The 23,850-nt window shown below is 35.9% G+C and overlaps 1 protein-coding gene and 1 long non-coding RNA gene across 8 annotated transcripts in view; one reads left to right on the plus strand and one right to left on the minus strand.

Moving 5' to 3' along the window:
• LOC121481155 overlaps positions 1-23,850 on the plus strand; it is a 179,947-nt gene that overhangs the window by 13,688 nt on the left and 142,409 nt on the right. The gene's annotated exons all lie outside the window — the stretch shown is intronic.
• The window catches only part of PTPRQ (protein tyrosine phosphatase receptor type Q), a 200,357-nt gene continuing 186,485 nt past the window's right edge, over positions 9,979-23,850 (minus strand). For all 4 annotated transcript variants that reach the window (XM_041738237.1, XM_041738236.1, XM_041738238.1 and 1 more), the window contains 5 exons: positions 23,684-23,809; positions 22,674-22,822; positions 18,090-18,225; positions 12,367-12,490; positions 9,979-12,124 (listed from right to left, as the gene is read on the minus strand). In XM_041738237.1, the coding sequence (XP_041594171.1) occupies positions 12,087-12,124; positions 12,367-12,490; positions 18,090-18,225; positions 22,674-22,822; positions 23,684-23,809 (573 nt within the window). In that variant the 3' untranslated portion in view covers positions 9,979-12,086. The remainder of the gene's footprint in view (positions 12,125-12,366; positions 12,491-18,089; positions 18,226-22,673; positions 22,823-23,683; positions 23,810-23,850) is intronic.

The following is a 23,850-nucleotide window of genomic DNA, read 5'->3' on the forward strand; positions in this document are numbered from 1 at the left end:
AGGCAAAGGGAGAAGCAGGCTCCCTGCGGGGAACCTGATGCAGGACTTGATCCCAGGACCCCAGGATCACGCTCTGAGCCAAAGGAAGATGCTCAACTGCAGAGCCACCCACACCTGCCTCATTTTAAATATTTTTTTTTGTAAATTGCATATAATTCAAGTCCAAGCTTTGAAAGCAAAGCAGCCATACTTCAAGCCAATACAGTAAATATTCCAATTACCCTATTAAACATTTTAATAAAATTTTGATGCATTTCTTTCCATGACCCTGACCAGAAAAAAAAAAAAAGAAATGTAAAAGCACTATGCCAAATTGTTAATAATAGCTATATTTAGGGGAAAAAAATAGTTACACTTAGGTACTGGAATTTTGATTGATGTACATTTTTAAAAGATTTTTATGTAGTTAAAAAATTCTATAATAAGCATTCTCTACTTTTGTAATAAATGTCATTTAAGAAAATCAAATAAATCCAGAAACTAAAACTACTGTATCTGGTAAATAAGACAGAACTTTAATTTTAGGACCAGGAAACAAGACCTATATACCACATGCAGCAAAGTTCTACTGATGCTGACCCAGAAATATTGAAGGAATATAGTAAATTTCCCTGGATAAGGACTAAATTCTTCTCAGAGTTTGGGGCAAGGCTGAGCTTTCTGGTTACACGGAGTTGCTTCTGATAGACACACGTGAAGACTGTGGCACAGGGAACCAGGTAGCTTGCTCCACACGATATGCTTCAATTATATGGGAAGTTCAGTCCTTCCTAAGTAGAACAGATTCTGTTATATGCTACTCTTTAATTATTATTATTATTATTATTTTTTGGACTGCAAAATAAGGTTACTCAAAGTGGCCCAGTAGTCTAAACTTCAGATTTTGTTTCTGGGACCTATGTAGATCTTTGAATTCTTGTAAACTGTGGGGGAAAATGTAAATGTTTTATGTTGAAGTGGTATGAGCCACTGGGCATTAGAAGTTGGGTGAGAGATTATCCTGAAAGAGATTTATAATAAGGTCATGCACATACTAAGATGTATTCACTCCAAAATTCATCTGGGTTTTTGGTGAGTTGGGTAAATTTAACATGATTCTTTCTTAGCAGCCAGTTTCATTTCATCATTTATTGAATATCTTTTTTTTTCTACTGTGATTTGTCCTTACTGACATGTTAAAACCTTATAATTTGGTCTGTGTTAGAAAAACTTGTTTCATTGAGGTATTGCTTGCGTCTCGTATCATTAATACACTTTATTTAATGAAACACCTCAATATATGAAAGAAAAATTCTCTCATCACTCTTCCTGCTCAAAAAATTTTAACCTGTTTTCCAATTATTTGTTCTTTTAGACAAACTTAAGCAGTTCTTACAAATTTGAAAAAATCCAGTACTATGAATATTTATTACACCTATGGAGTAATTTGAAAAGAATCATGTTCTTCATAATGGGCTTCCCTTACCAAAACATTTAATCATATTTTAGATTTCCCTGTTTTATAAGTTCCTTCAGAAATGCCCTATAAATTTAATCTCATGGTATTTTATCATAATTTGGACATAATCAGTGAACTAATTTTTCTCATTATATCTTATCATTAATTGGTTTACTTATGGTTTTGGCATATTTATTTTGGGGTCACTTGGATTAGAGAATTTATTACTTATAAAGTTTTTCAGTCTACTTATTTTATCTCCTAGGTTTTCTTTTTTGGCACAATATTTTTGTACCAAATTATGTCAATCTTGACCTCTATTGTTATTTTTGTTATTGTTTTGGTTTACGTTAGTGGTATCTACTTTTGGTAACTCATTTTGATAATTTTTTTTGTCCTAAAATCTCTCTAATACCCTAGTTACTTAAGGCATTTGTGCATTCATTCATTCATTCATTCAATTACCATTTATCTAGAGCTCATGCTCTATGAAGGAGAGATATAGAGATAGAGATATATGTGCGTATAAATGTGTAGGTCTATCCCTATCATCTATCATCTATCTATCTATCATCTATCATCTATCATCTATCTATTATCTATCTATCTATCTATCTATCTATCATCTATCATTTATCTATCTTCAGGAAATAAGGGGCCATTGAAACCTGCCTGGTTGTCTCTACTTTGTGTACGTTTCTGAGGAAAAGAGTGGTGTGTAAATCCAGCTGGCATATAGGACCCTGCTCCCTGCTGACCCACTTTCTTGCCTCTGCCTTTTCTTGGATCTACATGGCGCCAGTCCCTGGACTCTCTTTAGCCTTGCTCCACCTGCCTGTTATGACATGCTACCTCTTACTAGTCCGCCCTCATGTGTCCTGCTAGCCTGGTTTGCCACCTGTTGCTCACTACTGTCCTTCTGGACCTGGTGTCTGCCTCCGTGCAAGTGCACGTTGACAGCTGGATCCAGACCTGCCTCTGCATCTCTAGCACCAGCTTCGCTCTGTGGAAGATCTTGGTTCAAGTTTCTTCTGAAACTGCCTCACCCTGCCTTTTTAGTCTGATTAATTTTGCTAAGATCTTTCAAAAATATGCTAAACCCATTCCTGACTCCTTAGAGAGTAAATATAATGTGATTTAAAGAGAAGAAAAATATGTTTTCTTAAAGAGGCCTTTGGCTGCAAGAGGTATTATTATTCTATCCAGTGGCTATTGAAATATACTGGATTTCAAATGGTCTTGATTTTTACTTTTTGAAGACCTATGTGCTTTTAATAACAAGGTGTGTGTGTGTGTGTGTGTGTGTGTGTGTGTGTATGTGCATGCACGCACACAATATTAAGGATATAAGCTATTGGTGCTGCTATTTTCAAGCTGTTTTGAATTGTGAAACCAAGTTTATTGAAGTGTCTATAATGTAACGGGGGAAAAAGCTGTGGAATAATGTTTAGAATGTTTAGAAATGTAATTAATGTTTAGAAATGTTTAGAATTCTTTTTCGTCAACTTCAGTTGTTCTAAAGGTTTTCTTGCATTCTATCAAGATCTTGGTTTAATTCTGGAAAACCTGATAATCCTGAACAAACGACACTGTTGTGTGCCAGGTTTCTCTGCTCTCCCACTTTTGCTTTTGATTCAGCAGTGTTTGCTCCGTGATTGAAAAGATATTTTAGCAACTGTGCATTAGTACGAGAATATACTGTCACATAGGCGATATTATTTTACTTCTGCTAAGGCAAACTTTCAACTGAACGTATTTGTTTGAGATTCTCTCCCATGTAAGATGTTACAGCAAATGCTATGTGAATAAAATCATGAGAACGTAGACCTTGCTCGCAAGCAGCTGACAATCTAGTAAGTGGGGAATGCCAAGTGGATAAGAACTATTGAAGAAAATGTAGGAGCATGCACATGGTATTAGGATGTGGCGGGTGTGTTTTTGTAGCAAGTATTCTCATTAAGCTTCAGTCTAGAAAAAAAAAAGAGTAATATCATGAGAAACGATTTTTAAAAAATTAATTAATTTATTTTTAGAGAGTGGTGGGGGCAGAGGGAGAAGGAGAGAGAAACCCAAGCAATATCTGTGCAGAGCGTGGAGTCCAATGCAGGGCTCGATCTCAGGACCCTGAGATCATGACCTGAACTGAAATCAAGAGTCAGGTGCTTAACCCACTGCACCATTCAGGTGCCCTGAAAGGATTTTTTTTTTATGAGTTTAATTCAACAGGCAATGAAGACTATTGAACAGATTAGTGAAATGATCAGACCTGAGGGCCAAGGGAGATAAATCAGGCAACAAATTATAGGGAACTGGAAGCAAAAACAATACAATTTGGTTTGGACCATATACTAGAGGAGGCAGCAAGTAACAGAAAGAATACTGGACTAGGTCCCTAAATTCAAAGGCCAGCACTACCACTGGCTTTGTGGCATGAATAATTTGTATAACGGGGACTAATTTAGACAATAGCAGGGAACTTCTAGAATTCTTGAAGAGTGGGTAATTAGCATTTACGTGTATGTCCTGTGCCTAATTAGGGGAGATCAAAGATATTAATATACAGTGGTCTCTAGGTCATAAATTGGGGCCTGGTGGCTAACACTGCACCTCCAAAACCAGACTTCCAGTTTCAAGCCTAGACTCTCCCCCCGTTTACTTAGTGTGTAACCTTCGGCAGATTATTTAACCTTCTTTTGCTTTTGTCTTCTCATTTGTAAAACACAGTACCATCTACTTCCAAGAATTGTCAGGAGATTAATTCATTAACATTTGTAGAGCCTCTGGAAGCGTGCCTGGCACATAGTAACAGTCCAATAAAGAAGGTGGTTATTAAGTTACAATAAGTAAAATGATAACAGTCTTTTTTTATGCAGATTATTCACATCACAATTTTAAGTGTATTCTTTAAAACATAAATACGTAAAACTTCTGATACATCCAGGGAGTAGGTGTTAATCCTGTTAGCATGCATCAACTTTATGAATGTGGTGTCCTTAGACTCATGAAACCCTGTTCTGGTCTGAAAGCCCAACAAGGGAATGTATCATATCTTCCATGGCAATTCACCTGGTTATAAATAAGAAGTGAGAACATAGTGAATTCTGTGGAAAGCACTTAGAGCACGTCAAGTTTTATTTTTAATGTTCAAAACACCAATTGTTCATGCTTTGGGAATGGAGTAGGTAAGTGACAAAAGTAAATATTTCCATTTTGTGCTCATTCAAGCAGGAGAGGACACTGATAAATTTGTGAAAATAACACATAAATATTTCATGCCATTTTAATAAAGTATTAGAGTTTAAAGTTTACTCATGTTTGTGACAATGTGAATTTTTTCAAACACAAAGATAATAGAATAGAAATAATAATAGAAACTTTTTTATTCATCACTTAATTTTGACAAATCTGCGTTGCCATACAGCCCATAGATGCTTCAAATTTTACACCAAGATTTATAAATGTGTTTGAAACCCTTGGGGATCCCTCTGATTCATGGCAATCCATCACTGTACCTGTGCTCCTCTTACGTCAGAGGAAATCATGATTCTCCTGTGAAATAATTCATAAAATTATATACTATTTGTTCTTTAAGAATTCTGCAAATGGTATCTTGTAACTATCTTGTGACTACTTTTTCACTATCCTTCTATTTTTAAAATCAACGTTATTGAACTATAATTTACATAAAATAAGATGCACTCATATGTATACAATTTTTTAAAGATTTTATTTATTTATTTATTTATTTATTTATTTATTTATTTGAAAGAAAGAGAGTGTGTAAGTGGAGAGATGGGCAGAGAGAGAATCTCAAGCGGATTGCATGCTGAGCACAGAGCCCAACGTGGGGCTCGATCTCACTACCCTGACATCATGACCTGAGATGAAATATAGGGGCACCTGGGTAGCTCAGTCTGTTAGGTGGCCAATTCTTGGTTTTGGCTAAGGTCCTGATCTGATGGGCTCTGAGATCAAGCCACCTGTCCAGCTCTGTGCTCAGCGAGGTCTGCTTAAAGATTTTCTTCCTCTGCCCTTTGCCCACTCTCACACACACGTGCTCTCTTTCTGAAATAAATAAATCTTTAAAGCAAGAGAACATTACTAATACAAGTCTTTTTTGAGAAATGTATTTTATTTTTTTCTATTTATTTATTTTTAAAAGATTTTATTTATTTGAGAGACACGGAGATGACAAGAGAGAGCAGGGCCTGGAAGGAGAGGAAGTAGGCTCCTTGCTGAACAGGGAGCCCCATGTGGGACTCGATCCCAGGACCCTGGGATCATGACCTGAGCTGAAGGCAGATGCTTAAGCAACTGAGCCACCGAGGCACCCTAAGAAGTATAATTTAATTTCTCTTGGATAAATGCCTAGGATTGCTGGGTAAAATGATAACATGGTCTTATGATTAACTTCATAAGAAACTATCAGACTATTTTCAGAAGTGACTACCATTTACTTCCAGTTCCAACTGTTCCAAATCCTTGCCAGGATGACTTGATATGACCGTCATTTTAATTTTAATCATTCTATTGGGGTGATTATCTCATTCTGATTCTAATTTGCATTTCCTTGATGACTAATGATGTTGAGCACATTTTCATGTACTGCCCATTTGTGTGAGTGTGTGTCTGGGGGGGGGGTCTATGTGTATTATTTTGTAAATATGTGTATGCTGGATACAAGTCTCTATGACATTCTCCCAGCCTGTGGTTTGAGCTTTCATTTTCTTAATAAGGTCTTTTGAAGAGCAGAAGGCTGTAATTTTGATGAGGAACATTTTGTTATTTTTTTCTTTTATATTTCATTTTTTGTGATATAGGCAAAGGTATTTGTCTATTCCAAGATAATAAGGATTTTCTCTTAGTTTCTTTTCTATAAGCTTTATAGTTTTAATGATTATATTTAGGTCTGTATTACGTTTCAGTTTAATTTTTGTATTTGTTAAATGCGATAAGAGATAAAAATTCATGGTCTATCAGGTGGACATCCAGTTGTCCCTACACTATTAATTGGAAAGATATTCCTTTTCCCATTCAATTACCTTAACACCTTTGTTGAAAAACAATTGACCAGATATGTGTGGGTTTATTTTTTGACTTTCTATTTTTTTCTTTTAATGAGAAACACTATATATCTGTAGTGCAAATCTTAAATTTAAAAGTAAATTAAACTGTGTTCTATTTAAAATTTTTCACTATCCTAGGTCTTTGCATCATTTCTACATTACTACAAAAGCATATTATCAGTTTCTAGAAAAGAGAAGCCTTGTGGGTTTAAGACTGATATTCTAGGGGGATCCCTGGGTGGCGCAGTGGTTTAGCGCCTGCCTTTGGCCCAGGGCACGATCCTGGAGACCCGGGATCGAATCCCACGGCGGGCTCCCGGTGCATGGAGCCTGCTTCTCCCTCTGCCTGTGTCTCTGCCTCTCTCTCTCTCTCACTGTGTGCCTATCATAAAAAAAAAAAAAAAAAGACTGATATTCTAGGAGCACCTGGGAGGCACAGCTAGGTGTCTGAAACTTGGTTTTGGCTCAGGTTGTGATCTCAGGGTTGTGAGACTGAGGCCTCTACCAGGCTGTGCACGTAGCATGGAGTCGGCTTGAGATTCTCTCTGCCTCTCCCTCTGCTGCTCCCACTCGTACTCTCTCTCTTTCTAAAATAAATAAATAAATAAAAAAATAAATAAATAAAAAAAATAAAAAATAAAAAAAATAAAAAAAATAAAAAAAATAAAAAAGTAAAAAAAAAATAAAAAAAATAAAATAAATAAATAAATAAATCTTAAAAAAGACTGATATTCCATTGAATCTATAGATCAATATAAGAACTGATATCTTAGTAATATTGAGTTTTTGAGTTCATGGACATGCTTTAAAACAATTATTTAAGGGGCGCCTGGGTAGCTCAGTGGGTTAAGCATCTGCCTTCAGCTCAGGTCATGATCCTGGGGTCCTGGGTCAAGCCCCATGTTGGGCTTCCAGTTCAGCAGGGAGTCTACTTCTACCTCTGTCTCTCCTCCTTTGCTTGTGCTCTTTATCTATCTCTCAAATAAGTAAATAAAATCTTAAAAAAATAAAACCAAAAAAACTACTTGAATATTCATTAATTCTTCTCATCCATATCATTTCTGGTATACAGATCCTGCACATTTCTTGTTATATTTATTCTTAAGCATGTTTATGGATGCTATGGTTAAGGGCATTTTGAATTGAACTTCCATTTTTTCATTGATCTTATGTAGAAATAAAATTGATATGTGTATCATGATATGTCCTGTTACCTTTTTAAAGCTACTTATCATACTTAGCAGCTATTTTAAAAATAGATCTCTCAAGAATTTCCTCAAACATGATTATACTTTCTACTCACATAGTTTTATTTTTTCCTTTATAAACATTATGTCTTTTATTTCTTTTTCTTACATTTTTGTAATGTTTAAGAACGCCAATACAATGTGGAATAGAAGTTGTGGGAGTGAGTTTTTTTGCCTTTTTCTTGATCTTGGCTGAAGGCCTTTAATATTTTACTATTAAGAATGCTATTAAAAATTAAAAAAAAAAATTAAAAAAAAAATGGGATCCCTGGGTGGCGCAGCGGTTTGGCGCCTGCCTTTGGCCCAGGGCGCGATCCTGGAGACCCGGGATCGAATCCCACGTCGGGCTCCCGGTGCATGGAGCCTGCTTCTCCCTCTGCCTGTGTCTCTGCCTCTCTCTCTATCTCTCTGTGACTATCATAAAAAAAAAAAAATTAAAAAAAAAATTAAAAAAAAAAAAAAGAATGCTATTAACTCTAGCTTTATGTAGTTGTCTTTAGGTTTAGGAGGTACTTTCAGCGCTTTGAATACGTCATTGCATTTTCTATTGACTTAAATTATTTCTGAGTGGAATTTAGTATATTTTCTTATCTTTGAACACTTGAATATCAGGTCTCTATTTTCTTTGTTGTCTTTAAAACTTCTACCTTTATTATCTACTTTCAGTAACTTGATTATGATATGCAGCTCCCATTCTTGCTAAACATAGTCTCAGGCACAGCAATTAAACTTTCATTATATCCATCTGTAATATGGGACTCTGCAGATCTTAACGGATTTTGTAAGAATTAATTGGGAATGATGTATATAAAAGTATTCTAAAAAGTTTATAATTTACTAAAATTATTTTCTAATCCAAGAATACTTTCAGTGAAAATTAAAATAGAAACAGTATTGTTAAGAGGAGAATAATGATTTTTTGTTACCTTGCATTACATAACAGGTTTATTTTCAAATGATTGAATTGCAGACACTGATTCAAAATATCTAGTTGGAATGTCCAAATCAAAATTTTCTTGACTTGTTTTTCACATCACATTTTATGTTATTTGTGCACATGACTACCTATTCATCTTAATTCAGAATTCCTTGAGAATGCTCAAATCATTCATGAAATCAATTGTCTTATTTAGCAGAAGTCAACCTAAATGCCATAATTTTCAATAAGTGCATGTGAAACATACACAGTATATGACATATAAATATGGCACGAATATCAAAAAATATAATACAATCTAAAAATGGGATGCTCTATCTTATTGATAAACATTACACACGGACCAGTCTGGGTAAAAGATTAACTTTGCAGAGTTAATTGTACTTTAATGAAACACTTTGATATGTGCAATCTAATCTATTCTTCAGATCATCTTCATGAGCTGGTAGGTGTGTGACTCCTGCTTCCACATGAAAACTCTATGTATGGTTACAAAGTCACTTAACATGAAATATTACTTGTCCTAAAAAGGTGATCTGTTTTGCCAAGATTATGCTTTATCAACTTTTTTTCATATTTTCACCTTTTCATATCATTCAGTTGAGAATTTCAGGTATTTTGTGTTCCAGTTTCCATCAAAAATCTCATGTGAGTTTTCTGAAAGTTGGCCCAGGGAAATGGACTTGCCACAATAATGTCATGGACTTGTAGGATGCATACTTTGCTGAACTTAAATTTCGTTTTTAAAATTTAGTGTTTGAAAAAAAAAAATTTAGTGTTTGGTACCAGATGCAGAGAGCAAATTGCCATCTTTTTTATGAAGAGGGCAAGGTTTAATTAGCCTTTTTCAAAAGCCTTATTATACATTTCACCTATAAACCGAAAGAAGAAAATTATGCGTTTTAAAGCAGGATGAAAGTAGAGGTGATACTAACAGCTGCTCTCGTCTCTGGCAAACCATTCTGAGAGGCTCCAGTTTCATTTGGTTCAGATGAAACACATGTTGCTCATTTATTGTACATGTGCTTCAACGTATTTTGACAAATCGGATCTAAAAATGTTACAGATGTTCCTCATTATTCTAATCTGCACTTAGCAGCCACCTATAGCTTGTGTCTATATATTGGCTATTTCACAATATCATTAATAGAAAATTTAGCTATCATTAATATGTGGGGTTTAATTCAATTTTAGGTCTAGGTATAGACCTAAAATTGTGATAGACCTGGTGAGCGATACCCATTCAACAGGTGTTCTTTTTTTTTTCTGTGAATGAAGACAAAACTTTTTTTAACAGGTTTCAAATAATATCAGGTGGACATGAAATTATTCTGCCCATAATGTCTTTTAGAGATTTGCTATCCAATGTATGGCCTGAGATCCAGCAGCAGTATTATAACTTGAGTACTTACTAGACGTGGAGAATCTCAGATCCTACCCTGGACCTATTAAAACAGAGTCTGCATTTTCACACAATCCCCAGGTGATGTGTAGACACATTAGAGTTTGACCAGCACTGTTTTAGAAGAGGTCTTATATTAAAACTCTGTTTTGTACACATACATGTGCATATACACACGGGTCAAACTGAAACTCTACGCTGTACACCTCTGTTTTAAACAGATACTGTAAAGAGTGGGCTGGCCTGTAGATTGAACTGTTTATTTTCTTATAATTCAATTCATTAAAAAGTAACCTCATTAGTACTTCCCAAAGGCTGTCTTCTCTGAATACAAAACCCCATATTCACACAAGTACTGGCTCATCACACTTTTTCACTGATTTAAACATGAAGGAAACTTCTACTCTAACTTAAATCTTTCAGAATTCTCATTTCTTACTGTGTCCTGTAACTTTCTATAGAATAAGCATGGTTGGAACAATAGTGGATTGTATTATTACACTGCTTTGCCATGAAAAACAAGAAGCAGGACTGCTTATAAGATTAAAGAATTTAATTTCTTGGGTAATAAATTGATTTTAAAATCTCTTATTTCCTATGGTTACTTTGGGACATGATTATATGTAAACACATTATTAATATTGTATTTATATATAATTTACTTCATTATATTATTTAAGGGAATTATTATATCTCAATATGTGATATAAAATAAAATTTATACATACAAGGACCTCTGAAATCATGCTGCAAAGTAAGTCAATGCCTTAAAATTTAATTTTATTGGCCATCACATTTTCTATATGTATATGCCACCAGAAATAAGCATAAGGTATAATTCTTATCATAGAGGAAATAGAATAATTGATACTAGTTCATTATATGATCCTTAATTGAAATCTATGACAAAATAATTTCATATAGTTCAAAACTTACTTAGAACATTGTCACTATCTAACAAAAAGGAGGTTGAAATGTGTTAATAAAAATCTTTAATTTGCTACAAGCTGGCTAATTTCTTTGTTTGCAGTTTCACCAAATATCCTCCTCAATGATCTACCTTCGGAGATGAAAAAAGATCCTTTTATGTAATCTATTCAGAAGTTTCTGTTGGCACCACAGCAGCACATCATGTTTACAAGTTTGCCATACATCATACATTTCTGCTGGAGAGACTTTTTAAAAATATTAATATTAGGTTGAATAGACATCTAAAGTACAAATACTCTGATACATTTAGCCATGTATTTAATTATACAACAGAGTGGTACAACTTGTCCTGAAAAAGGTACAGATGTAGACAGTACAAATGTACTCCACAGCTTCCTATGAGCAATCGCACTGTTTCGTTTCTTGTTGGTTTTCAAACTAAAGATCACAATGCAACTGAAATAGCCCTTAGTGTCCCCGAAGAGCTACTGTGTGTTGTATAAAGGCTAAGTAATCCGGGCAGTGTCAGGGGGTTACAGTTCAGCTGTTGGAGATCATGAGATGATATCTCAGCACTCATAAAATAGAGGATTCAAAAACACAGGGGTGTACATGGAAGTACAGATCATTATGACAGTCCTGGAAGTTATCCACAAGAAACGTTAACACCACGGAGGCCAAAATAACATGACTGAATCAATATTTACAACTTTTGTTCAAGATTCAATCCAATATGTGGGGAAAATTTACCTGGAAAGATTAATGCTAATATAATGATAATTTTCTATTTGGCTCATTCCAAAGTTATGGAAGACTTCAAAAATCTCTGGGATATCTTTTCTTAAACATTTTAAGTGCATAATAATTCTGTATAAAACAAATAGCTATCCTGAATTAGCTATGTCCTAGGACTATTCCTAAAATGTCAATCCATTTAGTAAAGGCACAGTAGCAGAAACAGAGAGATTTCTTTATGGTTGCACATTTCAATTCAGAAGAGTGAGGGGGAAACTTTGGCCCTTGGGATTTGAAAATATCTTCCAGTTGTAATCTTTGGTCTGGATATTTACATGGTGGTTTCTTCCCATTCAAGCTCCACATCACCTATAACATAAAGTAACATGTCAAAAGAGAGAACTGAAATTACCAGTTCAAAAGATCTAAATGTTTCATGGCAAAAAATATAGCGCAGATCCAGAGGCTATTACTCTAATTTGGAACAGAGAAAAATAATGAAAATTTGTTAGGTGCATTAACCAAGCTTCTGAAACATTTTCAACATGTGGTTGTTATTAAATTAATGCTCCTGGTAAACTAGTGAATTGGTACACGTTGCCTCTGTTTACCTTCCATGGCATCCAAAGAGTCCATCTTCTGAAGTGCTGAATAGTTAACAAAACAGATGGGCTGATTACTTCCTTTACTTGATAAGAGATCCAGAATGCACTGGTATAAAAAGATATACTGTGCCTAGACACCAAAACAGAGAGTGGTTAAATAAATGGATGGGGTGGATTTTTAAAAATTATCTCAAACAATTATTTGTCTTATTATAAGGGGAGCTATACTGTTACAGTGAAAAGTAATGCAGAATCTAATAAATGTTAAATAGCTAAGCTAGAAGCACAGAATTTACCACATACATAAGTGATTTTGTGCCATTTCAAACCAGGTTTTTAAAATTCCTATGGCTTCTTGTAGCTTCAAATTTTTTTTTGATACTTATCATTAAACACCATGCTAATTTGATCTTGCTTGCTGTGGTTATAAAAAAAAGTGGCAAATTTGGTTATTTAAATCTGTTTATGAATTTCCTTTTTTCCTGTCAGGTCTACATGAGTAGTTTTTCTTATAAATAGTTTTCTTGTTAGAATGATTAGAATGGCTGTTGGAATACAGCTGCTAAATTTGCTTTCACTACCTGTGAATGAGCATATCTACACCCCATCAGCATATTTAAAACATGTTTGACAATTTTGTTAATCACCCGACATTTGGCCTACTTAATGTCAAGTATCTGGTCTTTATTTGTAAGCATAAAGCAGGTGATCACTGAAATATCTAAACACCCATGTCCTGGACAAGGATTCCTAACGTATCATCTGAATGTTTAGGCTAAATTCAGGACCATCTAGGTTCTTTAAGTTTTTTCAATATAATTCAATAACCTATTCGCATTTCTGAGTTTGGACTTTCTCAAAGGTACTTAAGGTTTAGTCTTAGACAATCACCCTCCTTTTTACATAGGAGACATGATGTTAGAGGAATATAATCAAATATTTTATACTACATATACTACTTATTATTATATATGTCTGGCTATTGACAATTGATTTAAATAGGATGTCCTCTAAAGGGACCATCTCCCTCTAGAGGAGTCTATGTTCCTACCCATCGCTACTGTATCTCAATACGTTCTGGAACTCCTCTACTGAGACTGTCTTCAGAAACTGTTGGTCGTTATTATGAATATCTATTTATTCATGAATTAAAAAATGCTTCCACACACATCTCATCAGCAGAATGTCCGTTCTGGGAGGGTACTACTGTCACATTCACTGCTTTATTCCCACTACCTGTAATAGTGCCTGGCGTGTGGTTGTTACGTAACAAATGTTTGTTGACTCAGTATCATTTAATTCTCACAACTAGCCAACCTTTGCCATTTAAGGAAGGATTTCATTTGGAGAACATTCAGAAGTCATTGGGGATTAAGTTTCGTAAGTGAGTGGATGATCAAGTTACGTGATTCAATTTTGGTAAGAAAGGAAGTTGTCGTTTATAAAGGAATGAAAATCCTGTTGAAATTGCTAGTAAATTACTCCTCAAGGTAATTCCAAAAATAGTGTTTTCAAATATACGTCACACAATGAATAACATTATTGGCAGAGCTATATGGACACAATATAATTCCTTTGAAAAGGACAATCATTTGAATTGGTGAGTTTTGGGGGTTTTGTTTGTTTGTTTTTTGTTGTTTTACAAAATCACATTTGAATTTGAAGTCACATTTGATATGTGAAGCTTCTGACTGTCCCCATCTCATTTTCTCCACTGGAAAGAATGATGGGTGTAAACTTTGCCAGCACGGCAGGCTGAGCTCCACAGGCAGGACTGTATTTTCCAAGATCCCTCTGCCATGGTGTGTTATTGCCCAAGAGGCCGCGGAGAGCTCAGTCCTAGTTCCTGCCTTAGGTAATCATGGTACCTTAAGAATGAAACTTTTCTGATGTTTAGCTTCTTCATCTAGGGGATCATAACACCTATGCTGTGATAGTTAAAGGACTTACTATATGTAATGTGCCTGGCAAAAAAACTAGGCCACCCAAGTATAGTATATTAGGATTTTTATTTTTCCTTCTACCCTAAAACTTCACATAAGTACATTTCTAGGAAAACTGGAGCAGGAAAGGGACTCGTCCAGATTAACCCTGGTTTGAAGTACTGACAGCAGCTCAGGATGGTATCTCACTGAGGACCATTGTCTCAGAAAGTCCTTGGGGCTGCTATGTATTGGTTTTTGGTAGACAGTGAAAGAGCTCAAAGCTCTCTCCTGGGTCTGGGCCATGCCCTCCGGGGCCTTCTGGTGGGAATATATTGGCTGAGTTCCCACCTCCCCAGCCCTGCTCAGGGCCACTGTAGTGTGGGCTGAGGCAGGATTCTTCATAGAAATTGCAATCACTCCCAAGTGCAACAGAGGAAATTAAGAAACCACTCTTGTGCAGAGACATACTGGTTTGTAAGGGTTGGAGCCAAGGACTGTGGTCGTTTCCCTTTTTATCATCAAAGAGGAAAGATGGTAAAGAGCAAAACTTCTGGGAGTGAAGTCAGGTGAAGGAGAGCTTCTGAGTGCCAGATATCTCAGATATTTACTGCATCCTGGGCACTGACTGCATGTTTGGGGCTTTAGACACTTTCTCTTATTTAATACTGACAGTAAGCTTGGAGATGTATAACATGACTATTTCACAGAAGAGAATTAAGAGGCTAATTAAACAAGTCACAGAGCCAGCAACTAATTAAGTAGCTGAGCTGAAATCACAACTCAATTCTCGGACTTCAAAATTCATGCTCTTCCCATCCCCTTACCCGACCTGGTAAGGTTGGTACTTAGTACCCAACATACTACTCAGGCTGGTTAAACAAGCATAATATACGAACTTTATAGCATATATTGCCTACTAAATTGTGTGAGATTATTAACAGGCATCCTTGGACACACTCTTTACAACGTTCAGTTCCACAAAGTTGTAGAGCATGGCAAAATATTTTCAACTTTTATTACCTGAAGAGTGACTCTAGTTTCTAGAAAGAAATGAGATCCCAATCTGTCCCACCCTCTATCCTATCCAAAAGAGCCAACCTATCTTGATCAATGTCAAGAATATTGGGCACCTGTGCACAGGAGTAATCTAGGGACATGGGAGGAAAACATTAGCACTCTGTTTATTCCTGTTGTTAACAAAAATAAGAAAGAATTTGGGTTTTAATAATATTTAATAGTTGGATCGATATAGGAACCCTTATACTGAGAACAAGCTACCTAATTTGTGAGTCTACTTCAAAATGAATGAGAGTTTCCTCCCTCAAAAATTATTAAAGATTTTCAAGACAGTGACAGCAAACACTAAATCAAGTGCAGGGTCCTTTTGAGTACAGGGCCCTGTGAGATTGCGCATGAGATTGCGCAGGTTGCACACCCAGGAAGTCAACCCTGGTCACAAGTTATATTCCATTTCTGAAGTATTATTCCAAGGGAAGAGTGATACCTCACTCCTTTGTTCCCCTTCAGCATACAAATGAATGCACATGAACATTACCTAGTTTTGCCTAACCATCACAAAATTGAAGTGGCTCAAAAAAGATTCCTGAAGGGATGTCTGGGTGGTTCAGTGGTTGAGCGTCTGCCATTGGCTCAGGTCGTGATCCCGGGATCCTGGGATCGAGTCCTGCAACAGGCTCCCAGTGTGGAGCCTACTTCTCCCTCTGTCTGGGTCTCTGCCTCTCTCTCTGTCTCTCATGAATAAATAAATAAAGAGACTATGGATTGAAGGTAATATTTATCATGTAAGCCCAAATGAATGACAAGGAAGCCCAAATGAATGACAAGGAAATGGCAGGGCTGACATTCTTTGTGCTTCTAGAATAAACTTATAGCCATTCTATGAGGTAAAAACAGTGTAATGAAATCTGACAAAAAGCTAGATCACTTTTTAGACACTTATAAATAATTTAGAATATATATTTAAAATCACTATTGAAACAGAATTATCTTGTGTCAAGTATCATTATCTTGTTTTTTTAAGATGTATTTATTTATTTATTCATGAGAGACATGGAGAAAGAGAGAGAGAGAGGCAGAGACACAGGCAGAGGGAGAAGCAGGCTCCATGCAGGGAGCCCGATGTGGGACTTGATCCCGGAACTCCTGGATCACGCCCTGGGCTGAAGGCAGATGCTTAACCACTGAGCCACCCGGGCATCCCAAGTATCATTATCTTAATGATGATATGAAGGCGTCACAATTAGCAAGATTTCAAAATATTGCTTACTCGATCTTTATCTCATGTTTTTTGATTTCTCATTTTGTGTATGTTTTATAATTTACATAACTGTTTAATTTACATTTAAAAATAAATATAGATTTATTAGAGTTGAATGTTCAAACATTCTTCCTGAAAGGGACGTGTAGTCCACAAAGTCTAGATGTGTCTGGTCCAGAGCAGCTTTTTTCCTAAGAACATTAATGTTCCCCCTATGTGGCATTATAGGTTCTGGGGTCAAATGAGGTTCGAGGATCTCAAAATCATATAAATTTGGGAAATGATGTTCACAAGGGCTCTGCATTTGTAAGTGTCAATGCACAGAGGATTTAAGAAACTCTAAGATCAGTTTAACTTCTTTTCAAACTTATTTTAGCAAAGAACCTATTTTTTTACACTTTAACAACTGTGATGCTATATGTGTTTTCCAGTAGGTATTGTGGAAAATACTATTACAGCTGATCTGTATATTTACTGTGAGAAAATTTCCATTTGAAGAGTATAGAAATACCAATCCAAATATACAGATAGAAACATCTTATATATTATAGTTAGACAGACTTGGGCTTGAATTTTGATCCTGAAATATTAATTGTATAATCTTGAAATATCACTTAAATTCTCTGAATGGAACCTCTGCGTTCCTATTTGTAAAGCAAAGCAAACTAGTCTGTTGATGAGTTTTATTGGCACTGCTTTACAAATAGAGGGTTAAATAAGATAATATATCTAAAGGATTATTATAGAATATGGAACTCACTAGACATTCATATAAGGTTTTTAGTCTTGTTACCATTATACTGCGTGATTTTTAAAAAGATTTTTATTTATTTATTCATGAAAGACACAGAGAGAGAGAGAGAGAGAGAGAAGCAGAGATACAGGCAGAGGGAGAAGCAGGCCCCATGCAGGGAGCCCAATGTGGGTCTCGATCCCAGGACTCCAGAATCACAACCGGGGCCAAAGGCCTTCTTAGCCACCCGGGGATCCCTGTGATTTTTTTTAATGAAGAAAAATCTATATATTTTATAAATATTTTTGCCTCTAAACCAAAACAACAAAATAAAAAACTCCCAGGGAATTAGTTGATTAGATGCTATTACAATTGTTATTAGCATTAATATACAATAGGAATAAAAATGGACAAGGGAAATACACAGAACCCCGTAATGGTCAATATTTTAAGCTTTTCCCAAACATAACGTTTAGCATGTTTATAAAAGAATTTGATTCGACTCATTTACGAAGCTTCCCAAATTTGCCAAATACTAAAGACAGATCAATTTTTAAATTCCTCTCTATATGCTTATCAGTATAAACAAGCTAGGAGGAGCAGTCAGGAACAGTGCTGAGGGGTGACTGGGCCCCCCGTGGCCTGCCCTTCTCAAACCCCTTTATAATGTAGAAAAACAGTGTCTGCTATGCAAATAAAGTTTCACGTCCAAGCCCAACCAGACTGCTGCCACTAAGATCCTCCGTTGGAGAAGTTCCAGAGCTGACGCTGCACACACTTTTAGATATCTTACCAGGTTCTGTACCATGCACATTCTCTCACTTCTCAGTTCAGCTACCAATCCATATATATCCACAAAATCGTGATCATTTATATGTTGTGTTAAGTGGTCCAGAGCAATAAAAACTCCAGTCCTTCCAACTCCAGCACTGCAGGAAGGGCAAAACCACATGGACATTGTTCAGCAAAAGGTTGTTCAAATTGACAGCAAGCAATAAAGAAAGAGAACTACTGTAGTAATAAATTCTACACAAGTCCTTTTCTTCTTTAGAGGAAATTTGTTTTGGAGTGTCTTTGGATTTGTACTGTTATCAACAGTGTCTAGAGAGATCAAGATGATTAATTTTGGCACTCTATCAAATGTTTGAGGTTTTTTTTTTAAAACCACTTTTCCTCCTTTTTCATAATATTATAAGGGGTGTAGCTGGAAAAGTATAGAGAATTTTAAAAAATTGTTGAAAATTCTTGGGGCACCTGAGTGGATCAGCTGGTTAAGTGTCATAACCTTTGGCTCAAAGTATGATCCCTGGGGCCTTGCTCCCTGCTCAGCGGGGAGTCCGCTTGTCCCTCTCCCTCGGCCCCTCCCCCTTGTTCGTGCTCTCTCTCACTTGCTCTGTCTCAGAAAAAGAAATAAAATCTTTTTAGAAATTTGTTAAGAAACTTTGTATTGAACATATTTTTGGTTACCAATAGAAATGCTAAACATTAAAAATGCCCATGGTTTAGCCCTATAGCATATTCTCTGCATCTTATTGGCAATCTCTCATGTGCTCTTTTCACTTTCATTTATTAGTTTTTTTTTTTTTTTACTTCCTATAGATAATAAACTGAAAAGCTATTTCCTTTTAAGAAATTAGTTCACCCAGGGACAAGTACGTGCTCCACAAAAACTGAATTGTTAAACTTGGTAAGATTTATGCAGAAATTCCCATCAGAAGGACAAGACTCTTGGTACTTGAATGGTTAACATAAGAAGTAAATAGAAAAAGAACAACAAAAGACATTTGGAAGGTCACCTAGTCTTATAAATGTCACTTTGACCAACACTGAAGTGCCGGTTTTGTAAGTAAGAAATAATCGAATCTTAGCAATATCCCATGATTCAACCATACAAGAAATAATGAGCATTACAACATAATTTGATGATGGTAACACATACACATATACCGAACAGTGTTATCTGTCATTATATCATTCAATATATCTTGAGTGTCAGACTCTGTCCTAGGCATCTGGGGTACAGCTTTGAACAATACTACAAAGTCCCTGCACTTATGGAGCTGACCCTGTAGAGGACAGAGAAGGGCAGGACACAAATAAGCAAACATGCATAGAATGTGCCCGGTGGTAATAAGTTCTATGAAGAAAGATAAATCAGGTTAAGGAGAAGGTGTCTCTGATTATGTAATATTTGGAAAGAAACTTGCCTAAGGAGGCACACAGTGTGGGTGTCTGGGAGAGGAGCACCGCAGCCAGAGGGAGTGGGGGGAGAACAGATTTTAGTGGAGCAGGTTTTGTGGGCTTGAAGAAGAGCAAGGAGCCCAGGGTGGGGAGAGTGCAGTGGGGAAGTGAGAGGGGCGAGTGAGGCATCAGAGCATCTGCTGCAGGGCTGCAGGTGGACCGTGAAAGGAAGAGCAGAGTGGAGGAGGACTCTGGGGTTTTGGCAGGAGACAGAATGGATTTGCCATTTACCAGGATGGGGGATGAGAAGGAGGAGTGAAATTTGGAGATTGAATCCAGTGTTCTGTTTTAGGCACATCAAATTTTAAGAGTTTTACGGTCATTCAGGTCGTCACATTGAACTGGAAGTGAAATGTATGCCTAAGTTGAGGTGAGAAGTTGGAGTTAGAGATAAAAATTTAGTACACGGTTTTAAATGATACTAAAAGACAATTATTAATATGAGCATATTTTTTTCCTGATCTCTTTTATTCATTTTAATCACAAAGAAGGAGACTCTAACTCTTTTTTATTCTTGATTAAAGTATAATTGATACACAATGTGACATTAGTTTCAGGTGTACAATGTAGTGATTTGACAAGTCTATACAAGATGCTATGTTTACTACACTTTACTATCTGCTCTCTACTCTTTTTGAGGCCACAAGGGTAATATTAGGTACTTTTCTTTTTTTTTTTTTTAATCTTTTTATTTATTTTTTTAAATTTTTATTTATTTATGATAGTCACAGAGAGAGAGAGAGAGAGAGAGAGAGGCAGAGACACAGGCAGAGGGAGAAGCAGGCTCCATGCACTGGGAGCCCGACGTGGGATTCGACCCCGGGTCTCCAGGATCGCACCCTGGGTCAAAGGCAGGCGCTAAACCGCTGCGCCACCCAGGGATCCCATATTAGGTACTTTTCTAACAGACGTTAGTGGCAGTGGCAGTGTATGTGCAAGACACAGAGAAGCTGAAGGCAGCTACTGTCTATTAAAGGTTTTAATCATCAATGATCCAGCTTAAAAGCAATCATTGACTTTAAAAACAAACTGTTACTCTATTTGCACTATATACTATTCTGTTGAAAATGTTACATATGGGGAGGGGAAATGGAATTGGGAGGGTAAAAATAACGCTTTTACTTTTTGTTCTATATACTTTTTAAATCTAGGCATTATTTAGATATTTTATAATGAGCAAGCATTTATGTATTACCCTTGTAATTTAAAAAAAATTCACAATGCTCCTGGAAAATATATAATAATTTAAATTCCATAGTGATTTTTTCCTCTAAATAAAAGTAAAAAATCTGGATGGATTAATATCTGCTTACATCTTTAACCACATTAATTTTAGTAGATACCTATTAGAAAATTTATCAATTATTAGAATTATTGAAATTAATGATTTATTATTAATGTGACCAAGATACTGTTACTTAAATTTTTTATTGCAGTAAAGAATACATAAGATTTACCATTTTAAGCATTGTTAAGGACACAACTCAGTTGGTGTTAAGCACACTCTTAATATTGTGCAATCGTCACCATCATCCATTTCCAGAACATTTTCATTATCCCAGACATTCTCATTAAACAACTAATTAAATAATGTACCCATTAAATAATAGTTGTCCTTCTCGCTCTCCCTGGAGTCACTGGAAACCACAATTCTACTTTCTGTCTCTATGAATTCATCTATTCTAGATATCTCATGCAAGTGAAATCATAAAACAGTGTATTATTTAATTTTTTAAAAAATTTATTTGATAGAGGGAGCATGAGCACAAGCAGGGGGAGCAGCAGAGGGAGAGGGAGAAGCAGGCCACCAGAAGAGCCAGGGGCCGGATGTCGGGCTCAATACCAGGACCCTGAGATCATGACCTGAGACAAAAGCAGATGCTTAAATGGCTGAGCCACTCAGGTGCACAAAAATAGTGTATCATAACCTACTTTTTCTCTAATTTATAAACCAATGGTTGAAGAGACTCAAGTTGAGACTTACTTAGATTTATTATGTTAGAAAACAATCAAATCAAACTGTCCAGAAAAATTCTGAATTCTAAACAACCTTGAGGTTTATTCTTAGAGTATTAAATACCAATGAAAATAAAGCAGAGAAAAACTTCAATTTATAGTTATATTCCCTTAACCATGTTCAAAGAGCTAGTCAAAGGAAGACATGTAAGTAACTAAAGTTTGTAAAAAATTATTGTCATACTTGGGTTGGTCACTTAATTTGGTCTTTATTTTAAATTTCATTTTCTTTTATTCTTTACAACTCAAATCTAAAAATCTGCTTTTATGGGATCCCTGAGTGGCGCAGTGGTTTGGCGCCTGCCTTTGGCCCGGGGCGCGATCCTGGAGACCTGGGATCGAGACCCACATCGGGCTCCCGGTGCATGGAGCCTGCTTCTCCCTCTGCCTGTGTCTCTGCCTCTCTCTCTCTCTCTCTCTCTCTCTCTCTCTCTCTCTCTCTCTGTGACTATCATAAGCAAATAAAAAAAAATTAAAAATCTGCTTTTATGAAAAGATTTTTAATTATGGTTGTAGACTAATACCAATTGATATAATAAAGGATCAGATGTTTATTTGTAAAATCTTTAAATCCAACACACAGACACACACATACATCAATGAGGGGCTACAATTAAAAAAAAAATTAAAGACTTTCCTTTGAGAGGCATAATCCAGTCAAGGGGTGGTGGAAGGGGAGGAGGGTGGAGGTGGGGGTGAATGGGTGATGGGCACTGAGGGGGGCACTTGACGGGATGAGCACTGGGTGTTATTCTGTATGTTGGCAAATTGAACATCAATAAAAAAATAAATTTATTATTAAAAAAAAAAAGAGTTTGGGAAAAGTCCCTTACCAGTAAGATCGCTCACTTTTCTTTCTTTTATTTCTTTTTTTTTTTTTGATTGCTTGCTTTTAGATACCTTCCCTATTTATTTTATTTTTGCCATCTAACCTTTAATAAAGCTATAGTTTGGTACATTTTAACCAGTAAAACACCCGAAAACTGGAAATTAGAATGAAGCAACATTAACATTCCGCCAGAAAATAATCAACGGTATTATGATAATAAAAAGGCTTTTACATTGGTTTTTAAGATCATTTTTAGTATTTCATTTAAGGTTCTGAAAATCTCTTCCTTACCTGCAGTGAACAATCATAGGTGTGGTGTCATGGGCTCTGCTTGCTCGAACCAGTTTTACAAAGTGAACCAGAGGGGCACTGTTTTCAGGGACCCCATGCTCAGGCCAAGCAGTAAAGTTACACTGTCGAACAGTCATGCAATCTCCATGCTACGTAATGTGACAGATTAAAGAAGCATGATATCGTTATTAAAGTACCACAGTGAAGGTTTACGGTAGCTGATGTCCTACATTTTGAAGGTGATCTTTTAAAAACGACTATTTACCAAACGGAAGAAACTCTGTCTTTCATGATTTTCTGCAAGACAGATCTTCTATTATTGCTACTATAAAGCAAATTACCCTTTGGAATGACTGGAAAGAAAAAAAAAACTTGCAAACAGATGATAATATAGAATGTTTATATTCAAACATAGAGCAATATTTGGTAGCACAGTATAGTAGATTTTAAAATAATTTTGATCCAAAATTAAATAAGCACATTCACCTATTATTCAGAACACAGGTATTGAGTGTCTGATAATGCCAGAAAGCAAAAAAGATCCTTGTATCATTTTCTGTGTGTGTAGGCTTTGATACAAACTGATAAAGTGGAATCTCATACTGCATCTTCTGCACTCGTTCTGGGTTAAATAGAAAATCAAATTATGTAGATGAAGAAAGAGATGACTGATTAGGGAAATTCCTGTTTCAAGTTAAATATTACAGTTTCTTCATCAAAGAAAAACCTAATGATCTAGTTGTTTTCTTCTTTTTTTCCCATGTCTACCTAAGAATTTGATGCTAAGTGGTTAATATAAACTTTAACCACAAGATTTGGAATTAAACACAGTGACATAGATGTTGCAGTCAGCTACCAACAGAAACTTCTATTTAGAAAATAATAGGAAAGTACTGTTCAATATAGAGGTGTTGTTGCAAGGGACAATTCTAGAAATTAATTTTACTTTTAGATATTTAGAGCATTCATATTTACTACTATGTCCCCCCCTTGTCTTTTTTTTTTTTTACCCTTTCAATTTTCAGATCCCTGATGGTCCAATCTATTTGAACATCCTCCATTAGCTTTGTAATCACTATATCTCCAAAGACGGTAACTGGCTTGTTGTCCTCTGGCCAATACTGATGGCATCTGATCTGTATTCAGGGAAAATCACCAGTCGTAAGAACTACTGTTA

This window comes from Vulpes lagopus, chromosome 23, assembly GCF_018345385.1.
Source record: "Vulpes lagopus strain Blue_001 chromosome 23, ASM1834538v1, whole genome shotgun sequence".
Taxonomy (NCBI): Eukaryota; Metazoa; Chordata; class Mammalia; order Carnivora; family Canidae; genus Vulpes; species Vulpes lagopus.